The sequence below is a fragment of the Nanorana parkeri genome, unplaced genomic scaffold (assembly GCF_000935625.1).
Source record: "Nanorana parkeri isolate BGI_ZX_2015 unplaced genomic scaffold, ASM93562v1 scaffold1751, whole genome shotgun sequence".
NCBI classification, from domain to species: domain Eukaryota; kingdom Metazoa; phylum Chordata; class Amphibia; order Anura; family Dicroglossidae; genus Nanorana; species Nanorana parkeri.
The window spans coordinates 114,903-133,869 of record NW_017308019.1 but is presented as its reverse complement, the minus strand read 5'-3'; the positions used below and the strand labels follow the sequence as shown (position 1 = coordinate 133,869).

At 43.9% G+C, this 18,967-nt stretch overlaps 1 protein-coding gene across 1 annotated transcript; it reads right to left on the bottom strand.

Annotated features, from left to right (window-relative positions):
* Positions 1-17,072: 17,072 nt before the first annotated feature.
* CYSRT1 (cysteine rich tail 1) lies at positions 17,073-17,673 on the bottom strand. Its single transcript, XM_018571413.1, has one exon. The coding sequence runs from the start codon at positions 17,617-17,619 to the stop codon at positions 17,200-17,202; it is 420 nt and encodes a 139-aa protein (XP_018426915.1). The 5' UTR covers positions 17,620-17,673; the 3' UTR covers positions 17,073-17,199.
* Positions 17,674-18,967: the final 1,294 nt, after the last annotated feature.

Here is an 18,967-nt window from a genome sequence, read left to right as displayed (position 1 = left end):
CCCCCATAACCACAAAATTCAGGGCGGGAGGGTGGGACAACCTGCTTCCTTCGTCGCTTTGCAGAAAGAGGACGTCCCTCAGCCCTCGCCTTCCCTTCCCATGCGGCTCCTCCCGGACACCTGACTCCCACGTCCAATCAGGTAAGAGCAGCTATTCCCAATTTATTTGTTAACCCTTTCTCCTGGGACTATTCCTCCCCCCAGTCATATAGCCCCTCCGCTTAGTCTCTCCGGGTCTGTCTTCATATCTTGGGATAAATACAGAGGAAGACAATATGCAATTAAGGTACATTCAATACATTAAAGTCTATTTTTAAAGTGACATTAACCTCTTGCCGTCCGCCCATAGTAAAAAAACGGACAGACGGCACTGCTGCATTTGCGGGTTGCCGTCTCCAGACGGCAATTATTTTCTGCTCGCGCGCGCCCCCTAGCGGGCACGCACGGGCAGAAAAGACCCGACGATTAAACACACCCATTACCGGGTGTTTGATATCTATCTGTCCCCAAAAAAGGGTATAAAATTCATTTCAGTACAGCGCTGCATGACGGAATAAATGTCAGTCAAAGTACCGCAGCGCTGAATACTGAAAAATGGCCTGGATGGGAAGGGGGTTTAACACCGCGGATGTCAACTGGTTAAAGTCAATTTTTTTTACATATATCTACTGCTAGCAAGCAGCAGATATATGCAAAAACATTTTTTTGAAGGCTACCAAATAGGTAAAAACATGCATGTGTCTCTGCCGTTCGCTCCCAGCTGTAGATCTGTAGGGTCTCAGGCGGCCGTGCAGGAGGATGTGTACGGGCGCATGCACAGTGGTCATTACCAGCGTGGAGAAGAGGAGAGACACACTGTCAGTGCACGCCGGACAGACACAGGGGGACACAGAAGACACAGCAGTCTGCGCTGGATCAGAGACTGGCACCAGTGCTGGAGGGACTGCTGAAAAATCCATTCAAATACAAAGTAGATATAGAGGCACTCACGAAGCATTAGCATTTTATTGTCAACATTTTGATGGAGCGCCGTCCATCTTTCTCAAGACAAGTGTCTTGACTTATCTCTCCTGCAAGACCCATAAGTGCCTCTATATCTACTTTGGATTTTCATTCATTTTGTTATGCATTGCAAAGTGTTGCAATGCATCATGGAACTTCTAGTTCCACACTAGTTGCCTGTATTGAGGCAACTTTCTAATTGAAATTTAGAGGCACATTTTGTGTTAAAATCTCTACCCCTCGCATATTGTTTGCATACTTCCTGATTCAGCTGTCTCCTTTTGTGCCTGCACAACAGCTTGGACCTCAGTTTTATATTCACAAAGTTATAATATTTCCTGTTCAGATCCAAAACTACAATACAGCCCTGAAGGAGTATTTTTGGACCTCTGAAATGGGTTGGCTGCTTCTTGTTATCCTGTTGTGAACAAGAGCTGATTTTAAAGAAATTTGGATTCTTGAACCTTTGGTTTGGTGCTCTCATTGCACTACCTAACTCTGGGCTCCCTACATCAAGGGGTGTCCTGTTGTGTGGAGAGCAGCCTTACTGGAGCCACTGTGCCCTGTTATAATCTGACTGGCTCACGGAAAAGTTCAAATCCAGTGCCTCGTTTTTACATATTTGGGAACAATAAAAACCAGAGGCTCAGTTCCTTCCCTACTCTACCCAAAACAAACACATTTTAAGCTAAAGTTGGCAAAGAGACCCTGTCACCAACTAATAAAAAAAAAACTGCAGAAAAAAGCACAGGAAAGCACAGAGAAAGTATTTTAAATGCAGCGTGTTTCCTTTTATACATTTTTATTGACTTTGTAGTGTGCCTCTGACCTTGTTTGCATATTTTACTTCTTCAGAAATTCTTGCAGTCAGTTCCTAGCACAGCTCCCCTCCCTCCTTGCAAGGCATTGTCCTCTCCTTATCTGAGATTATCTAAACACTGTGGGGGGAATTTATCAAAACTGGAGCAGACAAAATCTGGTGCAGATTTGCAATGCACTGCCCAGCTCCTCAGCCTTTTCCTCACCTCCCTGCATGACCTTTTATGTAGCTGTTCGGTAAGGAGCCAATGGGTATACTATAGAACAGCCTTCCTAAGGGGTTCCTCAAAATTTTGCAATGGTAAGACTCTGCTGTGAGGGGGGAACTATGATGGGAAAGGGGGGCCCTGATGTGAAATAGAGACTCTGATTTGAAAGGAAGGGACTCTGATGTGAAGGGGTGTCTTCTGATATGAAGAGGGCTCCTGATGTAAAGGGGAACTCTTTTTTGTTTGTCTTTGCGTGCGGCCCCCCTTAAAATTAATTCCATTTAGAGACTGGGGTGCCTCGAGATTTTGCATACTTTCAAAGGGAGCCATGACTGATAAAAGATTGAGAAACACTGCTATAGAGCAGGGCTAGCCAAACCCTGGCACTCCAGTTGTGGTGGAACTACAAGTCCTATAAGGCATTGCAAGACTCTGACAGCCACAGGCATGACTCTCAGAGGCAGATGCATTATGGGATTTGTAGTTTCACCACAGATGGAGGGCTGGAGTTTGGCTACCCCTGCTATAGAATGTTTCTTGAGTGACAGCTCTGAGGCTGCGGACATCACATCCAAGATGGCAGCACCCAGCGGCAGGGGCGTCCCGAGGCTGGGTGACACCCTGTAAGAAAATGACACGAAATATGATTTTTTATGTCATATTCCTTTTCTCGAAGCATAGGATGGGAAAAGTTCAATAATAGATGATTGTTGCCGTTGTTGCATAAAGTTCATAATGTGTTTAATTTAAAAGTTACAAATGATTACAGGATATGGTATATCTTACAGAATGAGTCTATAAGATGCTTGATGATTACAAAATATAGTATATCTTACAGCAGAAATCTATAAGATGCTTAAGAAACGTGGCTAGGTAGTAAGTAAAAATAGTCCTAACAGGTGTCTGTCTATTCAATGTGAGTGTGGGTGTGTCTGTGTGATGCTGTGCATGTGTGTGTGTCTGTAGTGTGAATGAGTGTGTGAGTGTGAGTGTGTGAATGTGTCCCCCTTGAAGGATCATCCCTCATCCTTTTATCCATGCTTTTACTTTAAAATAACCTATGTGATGTTTACCTTAAAAGTCTTTCTGATTAGCATAAGGGAGTGCCATACTCTTAGTAGCTGAGTCATGCGTTCTCCTTCTATCCCATTTTGGGCATCATAGTCTATGTCCTGAGTAATGTGGTTTATTCTTCAAACTCATTTTGAAGGCCAAGTCTTCTTTGGGCATTCCCAACAACTGTTTCAACTATACTTAGGTCTGCCTGTCAGGCTTACTGATTGATTACCAATTGTAAACTCAAAATCAGCAGTACAGTAAAAAACTGAATCTCCAAACTTGGATAGATTAAAATATAGAAAATCAATCATCATTAAGGTTCACACATACATATTTCAACATCTCTGGATTTAACACACCCGGAGCGGTTACCGGGGGTCACCCCGCCGACTGCGCATGCGCGCCGTCGTGCACGTGCGGCACTCTTCTGATACCTGCAGGCGGCTATCTTGGTGATGGACGCCAGCAGAAAGAGGAGTAGACAGGTATACCGCCCGGTCCCCTCCTCTCTCTCCTGATACTGTTGGGCGTTCGGTCCATGACCAAGCGCCTGACTTTTCAGAGGGGGGTGACACCAAAATGACTGTCAGTCATTTCGGTGCGACCCCTCCAATGGTGTCACCCGGGTGCGGGCTGCACCCCCCGCACCCGCCTTGTGAAGCCACTGCCCAGCGGCAGGGCTTTTGGATGTCTACACAAGGGAGGCTTTTACAGATAAATAACATGCCTACAGTACAATAAATGCTCATATTATCTGGTGACAGGGGCTTGGTTCTCAACTGGTGGGTCGTAACCCAAAAGACCCCGTGTTCAGTAGGTAGCCGCATGCTTTCCACTTTTCTAGTTGAGAGGCTCCTCATCCTCCCCCTAATGCAGCACTGTCAGTTCTCGTGACAAGCAGCCATTCAAAATATACTGCCGGGAGCCAAGTGTCAGCTTAGAGTGGGATAGGATGGGGCTATGGCCGCAAGGGAGCTCCATCCATACGTGCATTGCTTACAGCTTCCTCATGTGTCCTATAGAGTGCCTGGACCAGAGTGACGTCACATTCTGACTCTCGGCACCTCTACAGGGAGCTTTACAAACAATGCACATATGGATGGAGCTCTGTCACAGCAACAGTCCACACTAGACCCCAGGCTGAGGATCAACTTCAGTTTTTGTAATGTAGGGAGACTGTGTGGATCTTAAAAATGTGGACATTTGGGTGGACCTTAAAAATGTTTTTTTGGAGTGTGTACAGTATGTGTGTGTGAGAATGTCTGTGAGTGTGTGAGATTATGTCTGTGGTTGTGTATGTATGTCAGTGTCTTTGATGGCCCGTGTACAGTGCGTTTAACGCACTGTACCATGCAATTGCACCTACCGTGCATTCTGGTGTGGGTGGTGTGTTTTGCGTTGCCATTGCTTTGAATGGTACCCCAAACTAACCTACCACCCACAGTTTGTAAGCTCGCAGCGGAACGCGCGGTACCCTAATGCCGTGCGTTCCATTGCAGCGCGACTTGGGTCGTGACTTAATGACCAAGAACAAAGGTTGGTCCTGACATTGCACAGAGTCAGAACCACTGGTTTAGAGCAACTTCAGCTACATGTATTACGTAATTTCATTAGTGACTAGTCCATCAGGGATGGCTCTGAGATCACCAACATGGAGGATTGTTAGAGAGAACCATACAACTAATATCATTAGGACCTGATTGGCAATGGCGTCCCTATCTCTACCCCATATTTATTTCAGTAGAGGTCTCCTTTACTAGTAGACAGGTCAGTGTCATTTAACTAGGGCTGCCACCTTTTCTTCAAGCGAAACCTGAACACTCAAGTGACGAGCAGACATTTTTTGGGGAGAATGAGTCGTGGCTTACTCATATGTAAATAGCGCTGCTCATTCATATGTAAATATCACAGTCGAGACTATTTTCAGTAGGGGGCCTGTAGCCCCTACTTTAATTTTGGTTGCCCCTGCCTGCCTGACATCCTGTGTCCGGGTTTCTGCTGCCATGAAACCTGGACAAAGCATTCAAAACCCGGACTATGCAGGCGAATCCTGGACAGGTGGCAACCATACATTCAACCCGCTTCTTCTGAGCCCAGGTCTCTCTGTTCTTTGCTCCTATCAGTATGTTTCTTCTCAGCAAATGAACTGTTTGGCTCCTTGTGCTGCATCTTTATCTCATACTCCATCCCTGATGTGCAAGTGTATGCCCACTGCAGGTATCTGATCCCAAGAACTTCAGGTACTTATATTTCTTGCATTTAATAATGTATTAATGATGATAGCACTGCATTAAATTGTGTCTTTTATTCTCGCCTAGCATCCAGCTTTACGTGACCACTGTAAACCAGGGGCAGCCTTTGCTGACCTCCTGAAATGCTAGCTGCCAGAAGTCCTAATGTGCATGCTTTGTTTGAGGTCAGCGACTCAGGGAATTAAAGCCAGGGAGTCAGAATGACAGCCAGACAACTAGCATTTTCAGATGATAAGTTACTATAGAGTTCATTTTGAATCTGTAATGGGTTTATTACTCAGTGTTTACATCCATAACAACTGCTAGGGACGGGTTTAATCAACATGTGGTACCAATGTGATCTTTAAACTCCTGGAAGATAGAGGAGATTTTCCGCTATGGATCACATGACTGCACACTCTGATAAGAAGCTGGGAAAATTCATGTGTTTATTGATGGCGTGACACTTTACTGCTCAGCACGTCACGCATCGCTGTATGCCATATCGTGGACTCCAGCTAGGGAGACATGTGTCACAGTCCAGCTCCAATGTAGTTACAGGATAATAAAAAGAAACACCTTGGTCATACTAGACCAGCCTTTCCCAACCAGGGTGCCATGGCCGGTCACCAGCACCATTGAAATCAATGTTTCTAATTCAGGAAGGGTGGTATCCATTCACAAGAGTTTGGAAGTTTGGCTCCATCCAAGCCTGCTCTGCCACCCATGCTATGCTATGCTGACTCTGCCCCAAATCCTGATGATGGTAGGGCTCTGATGTGAAGGGGGACTGAGGACTCTGAAAAAAGGGAATTGGAAGATTTCTCCTCTATTCCTGTTCTGGTGGCAACTCAAAATTTAGGATTTACCCCAGGGGCGTCCCGAGGCTGGGTGTCACCCGGGGGCGGAGACCAGGTGACACCCCCACCGTGACGTCATCGCGCGTGCACAGACGTCTTATTGACGCCTGCCGGCGGACATCTTGGTGATGGACGCCGGCAGAGAGAGGAGGGGCGCTCCCCCGGCGGGATGAGGTATGCCGCCGGGTCCCCTCCTCTCTCCTAACACTGTCGGGCTCTCGGTCCATGACTAAGTGCCCGACTTTCCATAGGGGGTGACACCAAAATGACTGTTAGTCATTTTGGTGTCACCCTTCCAATGGTGGCACCCAGGTGTGGGCCGCAGCCCCCCTTGTGATGCCACTGATTTACCCAGAATGTAATTCCCAGTGGTACTGGTGATCAGGCCTGTCATAGATCAGTGTGTAGAGGGTACAAGAATGAGGGAGGCCCGACCATGTGTACGGTATCGATGTCTGTTGTGCATATAAAAGCTGTTTTACCTGCCAAAGGATTTATATTTTATGTCCACCCAGTCTGGGGATTTACACAGCTCTGACACACAGTACAGTCCTGTGTGGCAGAAGAGGTAACCTGATCCTTTTCTGCTGCTATTTTGCTTACATTTACAGGTCTCCTCCTCACCCCCTCCGTGAAAGGAGAAGCAGCAGACTGATGTACTCATCTCTCTGTCACTCTGCTCTCTCCGCCCATCACCAAGCTCCTTGCACATGAGGACGAGGAGAGACATAAGACAGCTGGAGCAGAGGCAGAGAGAAGTGAAAGCTGACTGTCGCAGGACCAGGGAGTATATCTTCTGTATTCCGGCCCCTAAAACCAACATGAGCAGTTAACCCTTTCAGTGTGGGGGGTAGCCTCACTGCAAGAGTTAAGTCTGTCAATAGCCGAAGTTTCTCGTTAAATGAAACAGAGAAGGGGAGGAAGATTTTGTGACATCAGGACCTGTAATGAGCAGTAAGTTCTCACTACACAAACACAACACGGCTCTGTTTGCCATCTGGCTGCACTCCCAGATTCCCAGAATTCCCTCTCCATTGTTTGTAGCTATACTAGTACGAGTGCATATTGTAGATCACAGTGCCCTGACCTGACTGCCAGCGAAGCACTTTCCCTTTGACATGTCACTTGCACATACCAGTAATTTCTTATATCACAGCCCTCCCAATACCTTCATTATTGGTATATATTGCTTGTAGAGAGGTTGTACAATCACATTATAACATGTGTGATCATCATTTTTATGGTAAAGTTTTGTAAGTTCAGGTAGAATGGCACCAACATAAAAACCTGCAATCAGTGGGAAATGATAAAGCATTGAGCAGAGGCTGTAATGTGCATGGTCAGCTCAATATTATACCAAATCCAACACTTCATACAACCATAACCATGTTATATTTTTAAAGAAGAACTCTGGGCAGAAATTTTATTAACCCTTGCAGTGGGGCTAGTCTGCAATGGCTTTAAGTTTGATCTCACGTGAGCCTACACACTATTATTATAGACTCAGACAAAATTTGTGCAGTGTATTGCCACCTTTACATCTGTTCTTATTAGATTGTACAATCAGATTGTAATGCTCGGCCAGCCCTAAAGACCTAATGGAGGCTGTGACTCCCTGACTCCTGAGGCTTGTAGTAGTCATCACCACATATACTACTGTCCCACCAAAACTTCTGCAGCACACGCTGGTAGAGGGAGCCTGGGAAAGTCCTGTTCGGAGTTTATAGGTCTCCCAGGTTCCTCTCCTATACATTTAGGGATTGCTGATCCGGGCTCCAGTGCAGGGTTTACTCCTCTGGCAATTTAAAGGATAATTAAAGTCTCTGTTTTTTTTGCATATATCTACTGCTAGCAAGCAGTAGATCTAAGCAAAAAGTGTAAAAAAACATGTGAAGATCCTCTGGTGGCCGCAAAGCATCTTGGGGCAGGCGCATGCGCATATCACATTTTCGGCCGGACGCAAGGAGAGACACAAGGTAAGTGTATGGACGCGTGCACCCGCATACAGACACCATGGGACAGGAAGTGCCAGCAAGCTCAGAGGAGTCAGCGCTGGATCGGAGACCCGCCGCAGCTCTGGAGGGACAGATGAAAAGGACAGGAAAGAAGATCGGATTAAGAAACATTATTTAAAGTAAGTGCTTTCATTAACATTGGGGGTAGGGTTGCCACCCGTCCAGGATTCACCTGGACAGTTCGGGTTTTGAATGCTGTGTCCGGGTTTCATGGCACCAGGAACCCGGACACAAGATGTCAGGCAGACAGGGGCAACCAATATTAAGATAGGGGCTACTGGCTCCCCACTGAAAATAGTCTCAACTGCGATATTTACATATTAAAGGGTAGTGCCCATTACATATGAATAAGCCACAACTCATTCTCCCCAAAAAATATGTCCGCGTGTCGCTAGAGTGTTCGGGTTTCGCTTTGAGAAAAGGTGGCAACCCTAATTGGGGGGAGGGCAAAACATTGACTTTAATGTCACTTTAATCTCACCTGGAACCTGTACTCAGAGCTCTCTGCCTCGGGGTCAGACAAGTCCTGTCTGAGAGAGCTGCAGGGTTGGTGAAAACTTGCAAACAGTTTATGTGGAGGCTGACAAGCGGTAGGCCTGCTCGGCCTGTTAGTTAGGACCTATATCTTTTGTGCATGAAGTTAGTGCCGGGGTACGGCTAGGTTTTATTTTTGTTAATTTCTTGTGAACCACTGTACAGCACCTGTGAATGCTCTTGTAAATATCACCAATAAACACTGCACTGTTTGCCACTACTCCCCTGGATTTGGTATCTGTCCCCAAGAGACTGCTTATTCCCAGGGGGCTTATGCAGGCCTGGCGCTACCGCAAGGCAAGTCAGGCGCCCGCCTGAGGGCGCCGCAGAGTGAGGGTGGGCTTATGTACCAGCTACTGCTCGCCTGCTCACAATATATACACACCAAATAGACGTCATTATGGAGCATGGTGCTCAGGCAGCTATGGTGACGTACATGCAGCTTGTGGCACCTAAATATCCAGATACAGGTCAAAATATTTTCTACTCAACGACGTACATGCAGCAGTTGTATGTGATTGGTATGTAGTGTAATATCTTCAGTAAAAGAAGTATGCGGACCTGGTCCACCACCCTTACCTGGAGCAAATAGTGAAGGAGGTCCTGTTTCCATTCAGATGATATCTATGTTAAAGTTCCCATACATATACACAAAGTGAGAAATGTGTATTTGCACTAAGTGTAGACCTCATTTTTTACTTCATAAAAAGTCATTCCACGCAGACCAATATTTCAGTATGTGAGGAAAGCTGAACAGTTAAAACCAGTTAAGTTTTGTCCCTCGGAACGCTGTTGGTATGTTCTCTGTGCCAAGTCCCTTTCTCTGTCTGTCCATTATGAGGAATCCCCACCATGCCTGCTGCATTTCTATTTATTTTATATTATGGAGAATGTCCATATGAATGCCAAAACACAGGGGTCCACAAGTGTGTGACGTGAGTGATATTGAATTTATATCAGGGTACACTATTTGAAAATAGGCTCCTTTCTATGGTGTCTGTGTTTTTATACACTACATTTTTTGGTGAATGAGAAATAAGAGGTACTTTCTACCCCCTACTCCTTCATTTGTGGCAGCAGATATTTGGGGCCCCCCTTATTCCAAACATGAGGACAATGTGCCTCGCAAGGGGGGAGAGGCTTGTAGGGTACCCTACATGCCCTCGAATATTGAGAGCATGTGGCCTTGTGTGGCTACGAGGGGGGCTACATGCTCACTGCATGACTGGATAGGAGTCTGGTATGTATGTTGAGGGAGGGGGAACCCCCCCCCCCCGTTTTTTTTCTTACTTTTTATGAAACAAGGGGTCCTGTCCCTTTAAGAAACAAAAACTGTGTGGGGTCCCTCTTAAAAATTTATATTTTTAAAAACAGAACAAAGCCAGCGGGGAAATGTCCTGTAGCTGTGGCAGGTTTCTTTTTTTATGTCACTTTTACAGGAGCACATGCCATGCTACTGATGTGCTACTTCACAAGTTGTGCCCAGCTAACCGTACTTTGTGCCATATGCTCATCACTATTTGTTACCAATAGTGCAGAGCATGTCTGAAATACTTCAGACTTTGCCTGTGCCAGTGTGGATGCTATGCAGAGGATTGCGGGAAGCTATTATAAAAACAGATTTACCTTGCTATACACTGAGTGGCCAGATTATTATGACCACCTGTCGTTGGTAGGCTATAATTTTGCGCTGAAGTTGCTAGAGGGCCAGACCATTATAAATAGGGAAGCAGGTTGTTTACCACGACAGTAGAAGTGACTTTTTTCTGAAGATATGGGTAAACAACGCGATTTAACAGCCTTTGAACGTGGGATGATTGTTGACGCGCGGAGCCATGGAGCAAGTATCAGCAAAACAGTAGAATTAGCAGCTAAAGGTGGCCCAACGAAGTACTGATGGGGTGGTCATAATAATCTGGCGTGTGTGTGTGTACACACACTGTATATACTGCTCCCTCTCTTAGACCCCGTTTACATGTAGCGACATACCTTTGCAGCGGCCGGGATAGCGCGACTTTCAGGGCGACGATCCAGCGACGGTAGCGCGACCTTCTCCGTCAGGCTCCATAGAAAAAAAGCAAAATCCGCCGAAAAAAGGGTCCGGTAGAAGCGACTTGCGACGAGCGACATGGAGTTAAGACAGCTCCATTGAATAGCATTGGCCGGCGACTTCTCGCGAAATCGTGCGATACGTCGCTACATGTGAACGGGGCCTGAAAGTGGAATTAAGTTAAAGTGACACTAAACTCTTAAAAATCTTATTTGTGTATCACTCTGCTGTAGATCCTCAAATCATCTCTGAATTGAGGCCAACACTGTCCTTTATTCTGGAGGGTGGCTATTTTTGTTCCCCATGGTCCCTGTGTGTGTTGTAAAGTAGCCACCACTCCAAGCTCGCTCCTGTGATGGATTACAATCTCATGTTTAGTTAATTTGTATTGAGATTGTAGTCGATCAATTTTAATTCCAGGTTGTATTGTGATAAAACAGGAAAAACCCTAGGGGGTGAATACATTTGCAAGGCACTGCATATAGTTTCACAAACAGCCACTCAGTACAAATAAGTTAACTAAACGTGAGGAGTGGGAGTTTGGAGTGGTGGCTACTTTACAACACACACATTGGAGGCAAAAGGTGGCCCAACGAAGTACTGATGGGGTGGTCATAATAATCTGGCCACTCAGTGCAATAGCAGTGTTCAGCTCATAGTCTTACTAGCCATTGGAATAATTTTTGCATTCAAACATTTTTTTTTTAAATGCCTAAAAAAAATATTTTGTGCAGATTTTTTTTGATGTTATGTGACCTATTCATATGCACACAGTGCCTAGCAAAGTTCTGGTAAGACATATTGGGACTTGTAGTTCCCCAGCAGTTGTCCCTCACTTGGCAGAGCACACCTGCTGCATACCGACCACATATCCAGTTTTAAAAATAGCCTATCTGCATCCTGTAAACGACGCTATGTTTTACAGGACAAGGCTTTGCATAGATTTGCATACTGTACAAGTCTCATTTGCACATGAAGCTTTATTCTCAGTCACTGTAGCTAACAAGGATTATATCCAAAGAAAGACATTTTCTTGGTATAGAAACATTGTTATATCTAATCAGGTCTGAGATGCCAGCCACATTTTATCACAGGGATAGAGCAATTCACTTAAAGGGTTTCTTAAAAAGAGAACTATGAGATGAGTGATTTCCACTCACCTCATAGTTCTAGTCGACCTGTGACAATAAGACTGTCACAGGTCGGCTCAGTAGATTCCGCGAGCTACAGCTGTAGCTCGCGGTATACTGAGCTTAGGGTAACGGGAGGACGCTAGTTTGTGTCCTCCCGTTACCCTAAGGAGACCTATGGGGAAAAACACTGACCCCATAGTTCTCATTTAACCCTCACGTTTTTTTGCATATATCTAATGCTAGCAAGCAGTAGATATGCAAAACGTTTTTTTTAAACGCTTTAAAAGCAGTTTAAATGTACCCGTCTTCACGGGCGCTTCCGTCCAAAAATGATTGGGGGGCCGCAAAGCATCTTGGGACGGGCGCATGTGCAGTTTGGGTTTTCGGCCAGGAGAGACACAAGGTAAGTCAATGGACGCGTGCACCCGCATGCAGACACCGTGGGACAGGAAGTGCCTGCAAGGACAGAGGAGTTAGCACTGGATCGGACACCCGCCGCACCGTTGGAGAGAAGGCTGAAAAGGACAGAAAAGAAGAAGGCGGAAGATCGGATTAAGAGACATCATTTAAGGTAAGTGCTTTAATAAACATTGGGGGGGGAGGGAAAAAAAAGTGACATTAAAGTCAAACTTTTAAGTGAAATAGTCATATTGGATTAAACCTCAGGGGAAAACCAATTAGGAAAAAAAAAAACAAAGTAATGTGTAAAGTTGCTAGACAATTCTGTAACAATGAAAAAACAATGAAAAAACAAGAGAGTGAGGGAGATAAGGAGAAAGCGAGAGATAGAAAAAGGAAAAATGAACAGAAAGATCTCTATTGCAACAGTAGCACTTATACACAGGACTTCCCATAATTCCTACCCCTTGCCCTTTTAATTGGCTCTCTGATGTAATTTGAACCCAAGTTCTGAGCAGCTATCATACATAGTAGTGTTTTGCACTAGAATTTTCTCTTTTAGGCCTCATGCACACACACAACGCAAGAGCAAAATTGTATATTGCGTATATACGCGCACTGTATGCAATCCCAGAATGCATCATTTTTAATAGAAGTTTTAATGTACTGTGTGTAAAATACGCAGAAATGCCAAACCCATCCGTTTCATTTTTTTTTTTTTGCACATCTTTACAGCTCCATACGCAGCTATGTGTATGGAGCCATTTATGTGCATATGGGAAAATACACTGCGTGCATCTATACGCAGCATATAGTACGGCAGTGTGAATGAGGCCTTAGGGAGACCGTAGTAAAAAAACAAGTCACTGTACAAAAGGGATTCAATGTTCCTTATTACGACACTGATCTTGGTCATGCGATTATTGTAGATACTCCCACGCACTTAGAATTGCTTCTAATATCTACAGAACAAAAGCTTCATTTGTAAGAAGGTAACTTTTTATGCATGCCTTACCATAGAACAACCTACAGTGATAACATGGTCTATTGCTTGGCAATGGTGCTTCATACAAAAGCTCAATTGGTTTTGTATACAGCAGGGAAGGGTTGGAGTAGACATTCTCAACAGGAGTTTGCTAGAAGTTCTTTGAGCTGTGGCTGACTGACCTGCCATCTGATGGTGCTGCGTAATGCAGAGTCCAATTTTATTTGGCTGAGCTACTGGCATACCACCATGGATCTTTTTGGCTGTCTATACAAGACCACCAATGTAAGGAGCATTCTTCGCGCTGACCACCAGTATAAGCCGCATTCCTCCCACTGACCCTCAAATTAGTTTTAGCAGGGGCTCACTGAGCCCTGACAAAGATTAAGAGTTCCTTTGAAGGGAAAAGATTGAAAGGCTGGGTAGAGACTGTCAGGGTTTTGTTGTGTTCTATGTCCTATTGGGGAGATGCTTGCCAGGCCAGAGAGTGAGGGGCGCATCTCTCCAATGGGAACCCAGAAATTTTTTCGTAGAGTATGGAAGGGTCAGGATTTCTGCTGTCTGTGCCTTCCTGTTGCAGTGACAACCAATACACCCCGCCTCCCCACCCCCACTTCTGTGGTCACAGGGTCAGGATATGAAAGAAAAGGTCACCAATAGGGTCGCAGCCAAAATAAGCTGCAAGAGAGTGATACCCTTATTATGGCCTTGTGAAAATTGGCAGATAAGCGACAATAGGAAAATCTCCTGGGGCCTATTGGAGTTGAGATACAGGAAGTGGGCAGGCACTCCGATTCATCAATGCCCACTCAAAAAAATTTTTGGGTGTGGCTGACCTTTAACACATTTGCTAGAGTATATGGGTGAGACGTGTTAATAACAAATAATGCATTCTGGTATCTCTGCATGCTGCCGAGTGTCAGGCCATTTATTTCCAAAGGAACTCTAATGTAAAGTATCAGCTGCTTAGGAGGTGTAACTGAAGCATTACATTGTTCAGGAGTTTGTAATTACACACTGCTAGAAACTAGACAATGTAAATATGTGGGTCACACAACAGCCATTAGTGATAGATCATTATCAGATAACTTTCTGTGGTTTCATTTGGTACATGGTCAGCCTTGCTGAATAAAGCAATTTCAGTAGCAATGATGATATGCTCCTAGCCATGAAACCACAGTTCGATTGGGTACCTCTGGCAACTATTGGTCTTTCAGCATTGTGAGAGGCCTTCATGACCCAATTAGGACTTGCAAGAGGAAGGCCACCTCATGACTTTCCTTCCTAAAATGGTGTAAACTGCAATTTACAACTAATCTATGATTTTGATACACCATGCTTTAGCAAACTAAAGGGGCAAGAGCTAGCATTTTATTTTTTAATCTTTTGGTATTCACTTTAACGGTCATGCCAAACAGCTGTTCAAAAAGTGCTCACAAATTATGATGGATTGCTTGTTTATTTTTGGTCTAGAGGGACTGCATGTGATCTCTAGGTCGCCCAAGTAGTTTGGAATAAGAAACATGTATGACAAGTCATTAGAGACACAACCATTTCTTATTTAAACATTTGTCATTTAATTACACTTGATATATCATTACAATATATATATTTACATAAAATATAAATGGCATTGCACATTTCTGAGCTGGCCTGGCACCATCACAGGTTTTAGAGGTTAACACTTCTGCGCCCTCAGCTACTTGTTCACTTGCCAATATTCCTGTAGAAGAACCAGAACGGGCCAAGGGTATGACAAATGAGGCAGCTGTCTGAGGCCACAGGCAGAGAAAGCCATTTCTGTGTGCCTTAATTATCAAACAGGTTCTGTAGTCCCTGATCTTCAAAGTTTTTAAGCCTGACACACCCTACTGACTTTAGACTGGCTTGGACACCTAAATGCAAAATCCAGGAGTCCTTCTTTCTCATCTAGGAGCCAGCAGGAATTGTTGAGCAGCAAGGGAGTAGGGTTTCCATGCTGACAATAGAAAAAGCTAAAAAAAAGCCCGTTGTAATTCTTTAAAAATAAGAGCCATCTCAGTCCTGGAGTGTGACCAGGCCTAGCCTTAGGATCCCAATGTTGTTGAACTCTTGCTGATCAAACCATAGGACAAAATAGCCCATGTGAAGATCTATCTGATCAACGAGCACCTTCATAGCAACCCCATACCATTATCTAGCAAAATTCAGGCTTATTGGCAATCTGGTACAAGGACAGAATATCAGGCATACTTGTGAAAAGACACGAATTAACATGGACATGCATTAATAAAGAGGAAAATCAATGTTAAGAGTAAATCAGATTTAAAAATGGACAAACATTCTTTCAAATACCCAAGCTTACTTTTTAAACACACAAAAAAGGAAACAAAAAAAATGGACAAAAAAAAGGTGACATATATCCTACAACAATTATTGCCAAGGCATAAATCAATGGAATAATGCTTCATCAAGGTATTTTTCTACATTTATTTGAGCGCTCCCCCTACACAGTAAACACCAAGATGGTAAGCTCCATTAAAAAATTCTCTTTTGTGTTTCAATTCAACTTTGAGGACTCAAAAAGCAAAAAATGAAGGCACAAGCATCCTGTAAAAGATTAGTTATACTTAATTGTCCAACACCTCCAATTTTCACTCTGTTCAAAAAGCAACAGCCGCTGCTGACATCTGACATTTGGATGCGTTTGATGCCTTCTCCCACACTGACTGTTGTGGTTTTACCTGCTTTGCCATGTCACAACAGGACTCAGTAGTGACAGACACCAGTAGATAAAACCTTAATGCTCAGCAGAGACCAAACATTGCGATTGTGGTGTAGGGGCCAGCGAATGGAACCAGGCATCCAACACACGCAAGTGTTGGGATTCCAGTGGCGGTGGTAGCTAATGAACAAGCGCACATGAGCGCAGACTGGAGTCCCTACTCGTCTGAAGGGAAAATATAGGTCATCTTGCACAGGACACCTGCGCCTTATTTTACAGGCTGGCTTAAAATAAAAAGGTTCCACCATTTTAATTTTTACACCCAAAAATTGGTTGGTTACTCTTCTTCCCATCCCCAGAGAGTTGAGAGGAGTAGAGGCAAGTCCTCTTTTGGGTCTAAATTCAAGGACTAAAAGACTTTACCTGGGAACATGGACAATATAAAAAGGTTCCAATGTTCAATCTTCCAACAAGTTATACCCAACAACAAACCTGACAGCTCTACTGTTAAAACATTGACTTCTTTAGAGCACGTAACCCAGAGCTGGATTTTTCTTATGGAATTCAGTCAACTGCAGGAAATTTACCAAACTTCTTACGCAGTCATACTATTTCTTGGTTTTGACCCCAATTAAAAATATAGTTCCTTCATCTTGCAGATCTGAGCCAGACATGAAATAATGTCTGATCTGCTACCGGAGTGTTTAGTGTAAGACATTAAATACTGTCATTATATAGCATACTTAAATCAATCATATTGCCAAGAGGCATCGGTAATTTAGCAACCTAGGTGCCCTATACAGATTACTGCACACATTAAAGTGTAAATAGTATTTGGTGATCATAGTGCAGATTAAAAAACAAAAATATTGTACCAGCTAAAACAGGTGCATTGGCATTAACAATACTACGAACAAACACCAGACTTGATCCAACAATTCAAAAGACTGGTTCTCTTATTTAAAGTCTTCGGCTATTTGGCAACTGAACCTACCCAGAGAAGGAAGACCAGTCCTTTGTGATTGCACGAAATGGGATCACCTTAACAAGAATCCTTGGGCATTTTAGAGATCTTAGGTTTATAGTTTGCAAAACATGCAAAAAAGTGTTCTGCTCCTCGATCAGTTTGGGAAGTTTTTTTGTTTTGTGGCTCAGAGGGAATGTCATCCCTTGGCTAGACCAAGTTTAGGAGAAGGCTTTTAAGAGATAACACAAGACTTTTGACAACACGGACAACATTTGCAACAGGGGTAGCAGCAACAAGGATTATCTTCAGATTTTGCAGGCTCCCTATAGTGTTGTTTGTCCAGATCGATGGTGTACATGGAACTGGGGTGACCTCCATTTTGAGGCTTGTCAGGGGCGTATGGATTATATGGCCGCCTCCACGATTCCTGTGTGTGGATTTTGTTGCCCTCCCAAGAAGCAGTGGATACGGAATCGTTGTTGACCCTGTCCGTTGTGGAGTAGGTAGGGTAGCTTGGCACCACTGAGGGATTGGCAATAACTACCCCATCTAGGTCCTCCCCAATGGTGTTCCGGACAAAGCTGCTCTTGAGTTGCGCCCGAGGTAGGTTGACCCCAGCATAGGGATTTGTGACACTGACTGCCTTGTCCATTTTGGAGGTGGAAGAACTCTTGGAGTTTCTTTTATATATGCAGTCAAGGGTTTCCAGTTAACACCTAGACAGAAAGAAAGAGAAAGCAATTAAATCACATGTAGAAAATATATATTGAGTAGATCTCTGTAGGTTTGAGAGTGAAAGCCTATTCCTTTAGGGTACAAGATAGAACAAAAAACAAAAAGTTAAAGTTGAACCAGAGCTAAAAGATTTTTGTTTCTATGTAGACTGGGGAACAGTTACAACCTGTCAGGTTGAAAGGAAAATCTTGCCTGAGAGATATGTCACTGCTGTAGTCTTCTTTTGAAAATGTTATCGGCTTGGTTACCATTTTGATTCCTTGGGTTTATTATTGTGCCATAACAAGCATGCAGCACATGCTTGGACTTCACAGATGCCATGCTTGCTGGTGGTCAGTGACTCAGTAAACAGCAAAGCCAAAGACAGAGTGTGGTCAGAAGGCCTCAATACAGATTTTCTTTGGTAGAGGACAGCAGGATGTAAAGGGAAGTCCTTACAATGGGGACAAAGGCATCAATAAAAATCTGACTGAGCAAGCCATTGAAAAGGCATTGAGAGAGCTCATAAAATATGATTTAGGATAGTGGATTAAAACTTTTAAAAAGGAGATATATATATATATATATAGAAGCATCAACGAGTGTGTGAGATCATCTGGAGTACAAATACATAGTAAATATAACAATACAAAGCGTTAATCATACATTGGTTGTAGTCATTTATATATAATTTTTTAATTTTACAAGTGCATGGGTGCAGCCATATTTAACCATTAATTATGCAGGTCCTGATGCCTGCTTTAGGGCCCTTACCATGGACATTTTTTTTCTGTTCCTAATTGGACTGTACCAGCTGCCTAAAGTAGCATACCAATGTTTTATTATCTATCAATGATAACTTTTAGTCACTGCATTTTATATTTATATAGGGTTGTATTGTAAGCAGTCTTCGTCAGAGAGTCACATGACTGGTATGTAGGGCAGAGTGACATCATTGTGAAGCCTTTACACAACCCATCTGAGTCACATGTAAAATAATAATAATTTAGTGCAGCATATTGCTTGGTTCCTCCCAGTAATATCCCAGGTTGCTCATTATACGGTGAGGGCTTGTAAAAAAGGAATAGCCACTGCAGAAAAAACAGAGGCATAAGGATTTTTTTGCAGCTGCTCTCATTTGACTATGGCTTGGAAAGTTGATGGATGTGCAGTTACAAAACCATGGGCCTCGTTGTCCCAAGGGGCCCAGTAACATCTGTGACCAATACACCTTCTGTTCCTAAAACCAAACAGCAATTCAAAATAATTTTAGTACTACACTAGGA

Excerpts from the sequence above, each read along its gene's own strand:
- CYSRT1 (XM_018571413.1), bottom strand. The coding sequence starts at position 17,619 with ATGGACAAGGCAGTCAGTGTCACAAATCCCTATGCTGGGGTCAACCTA.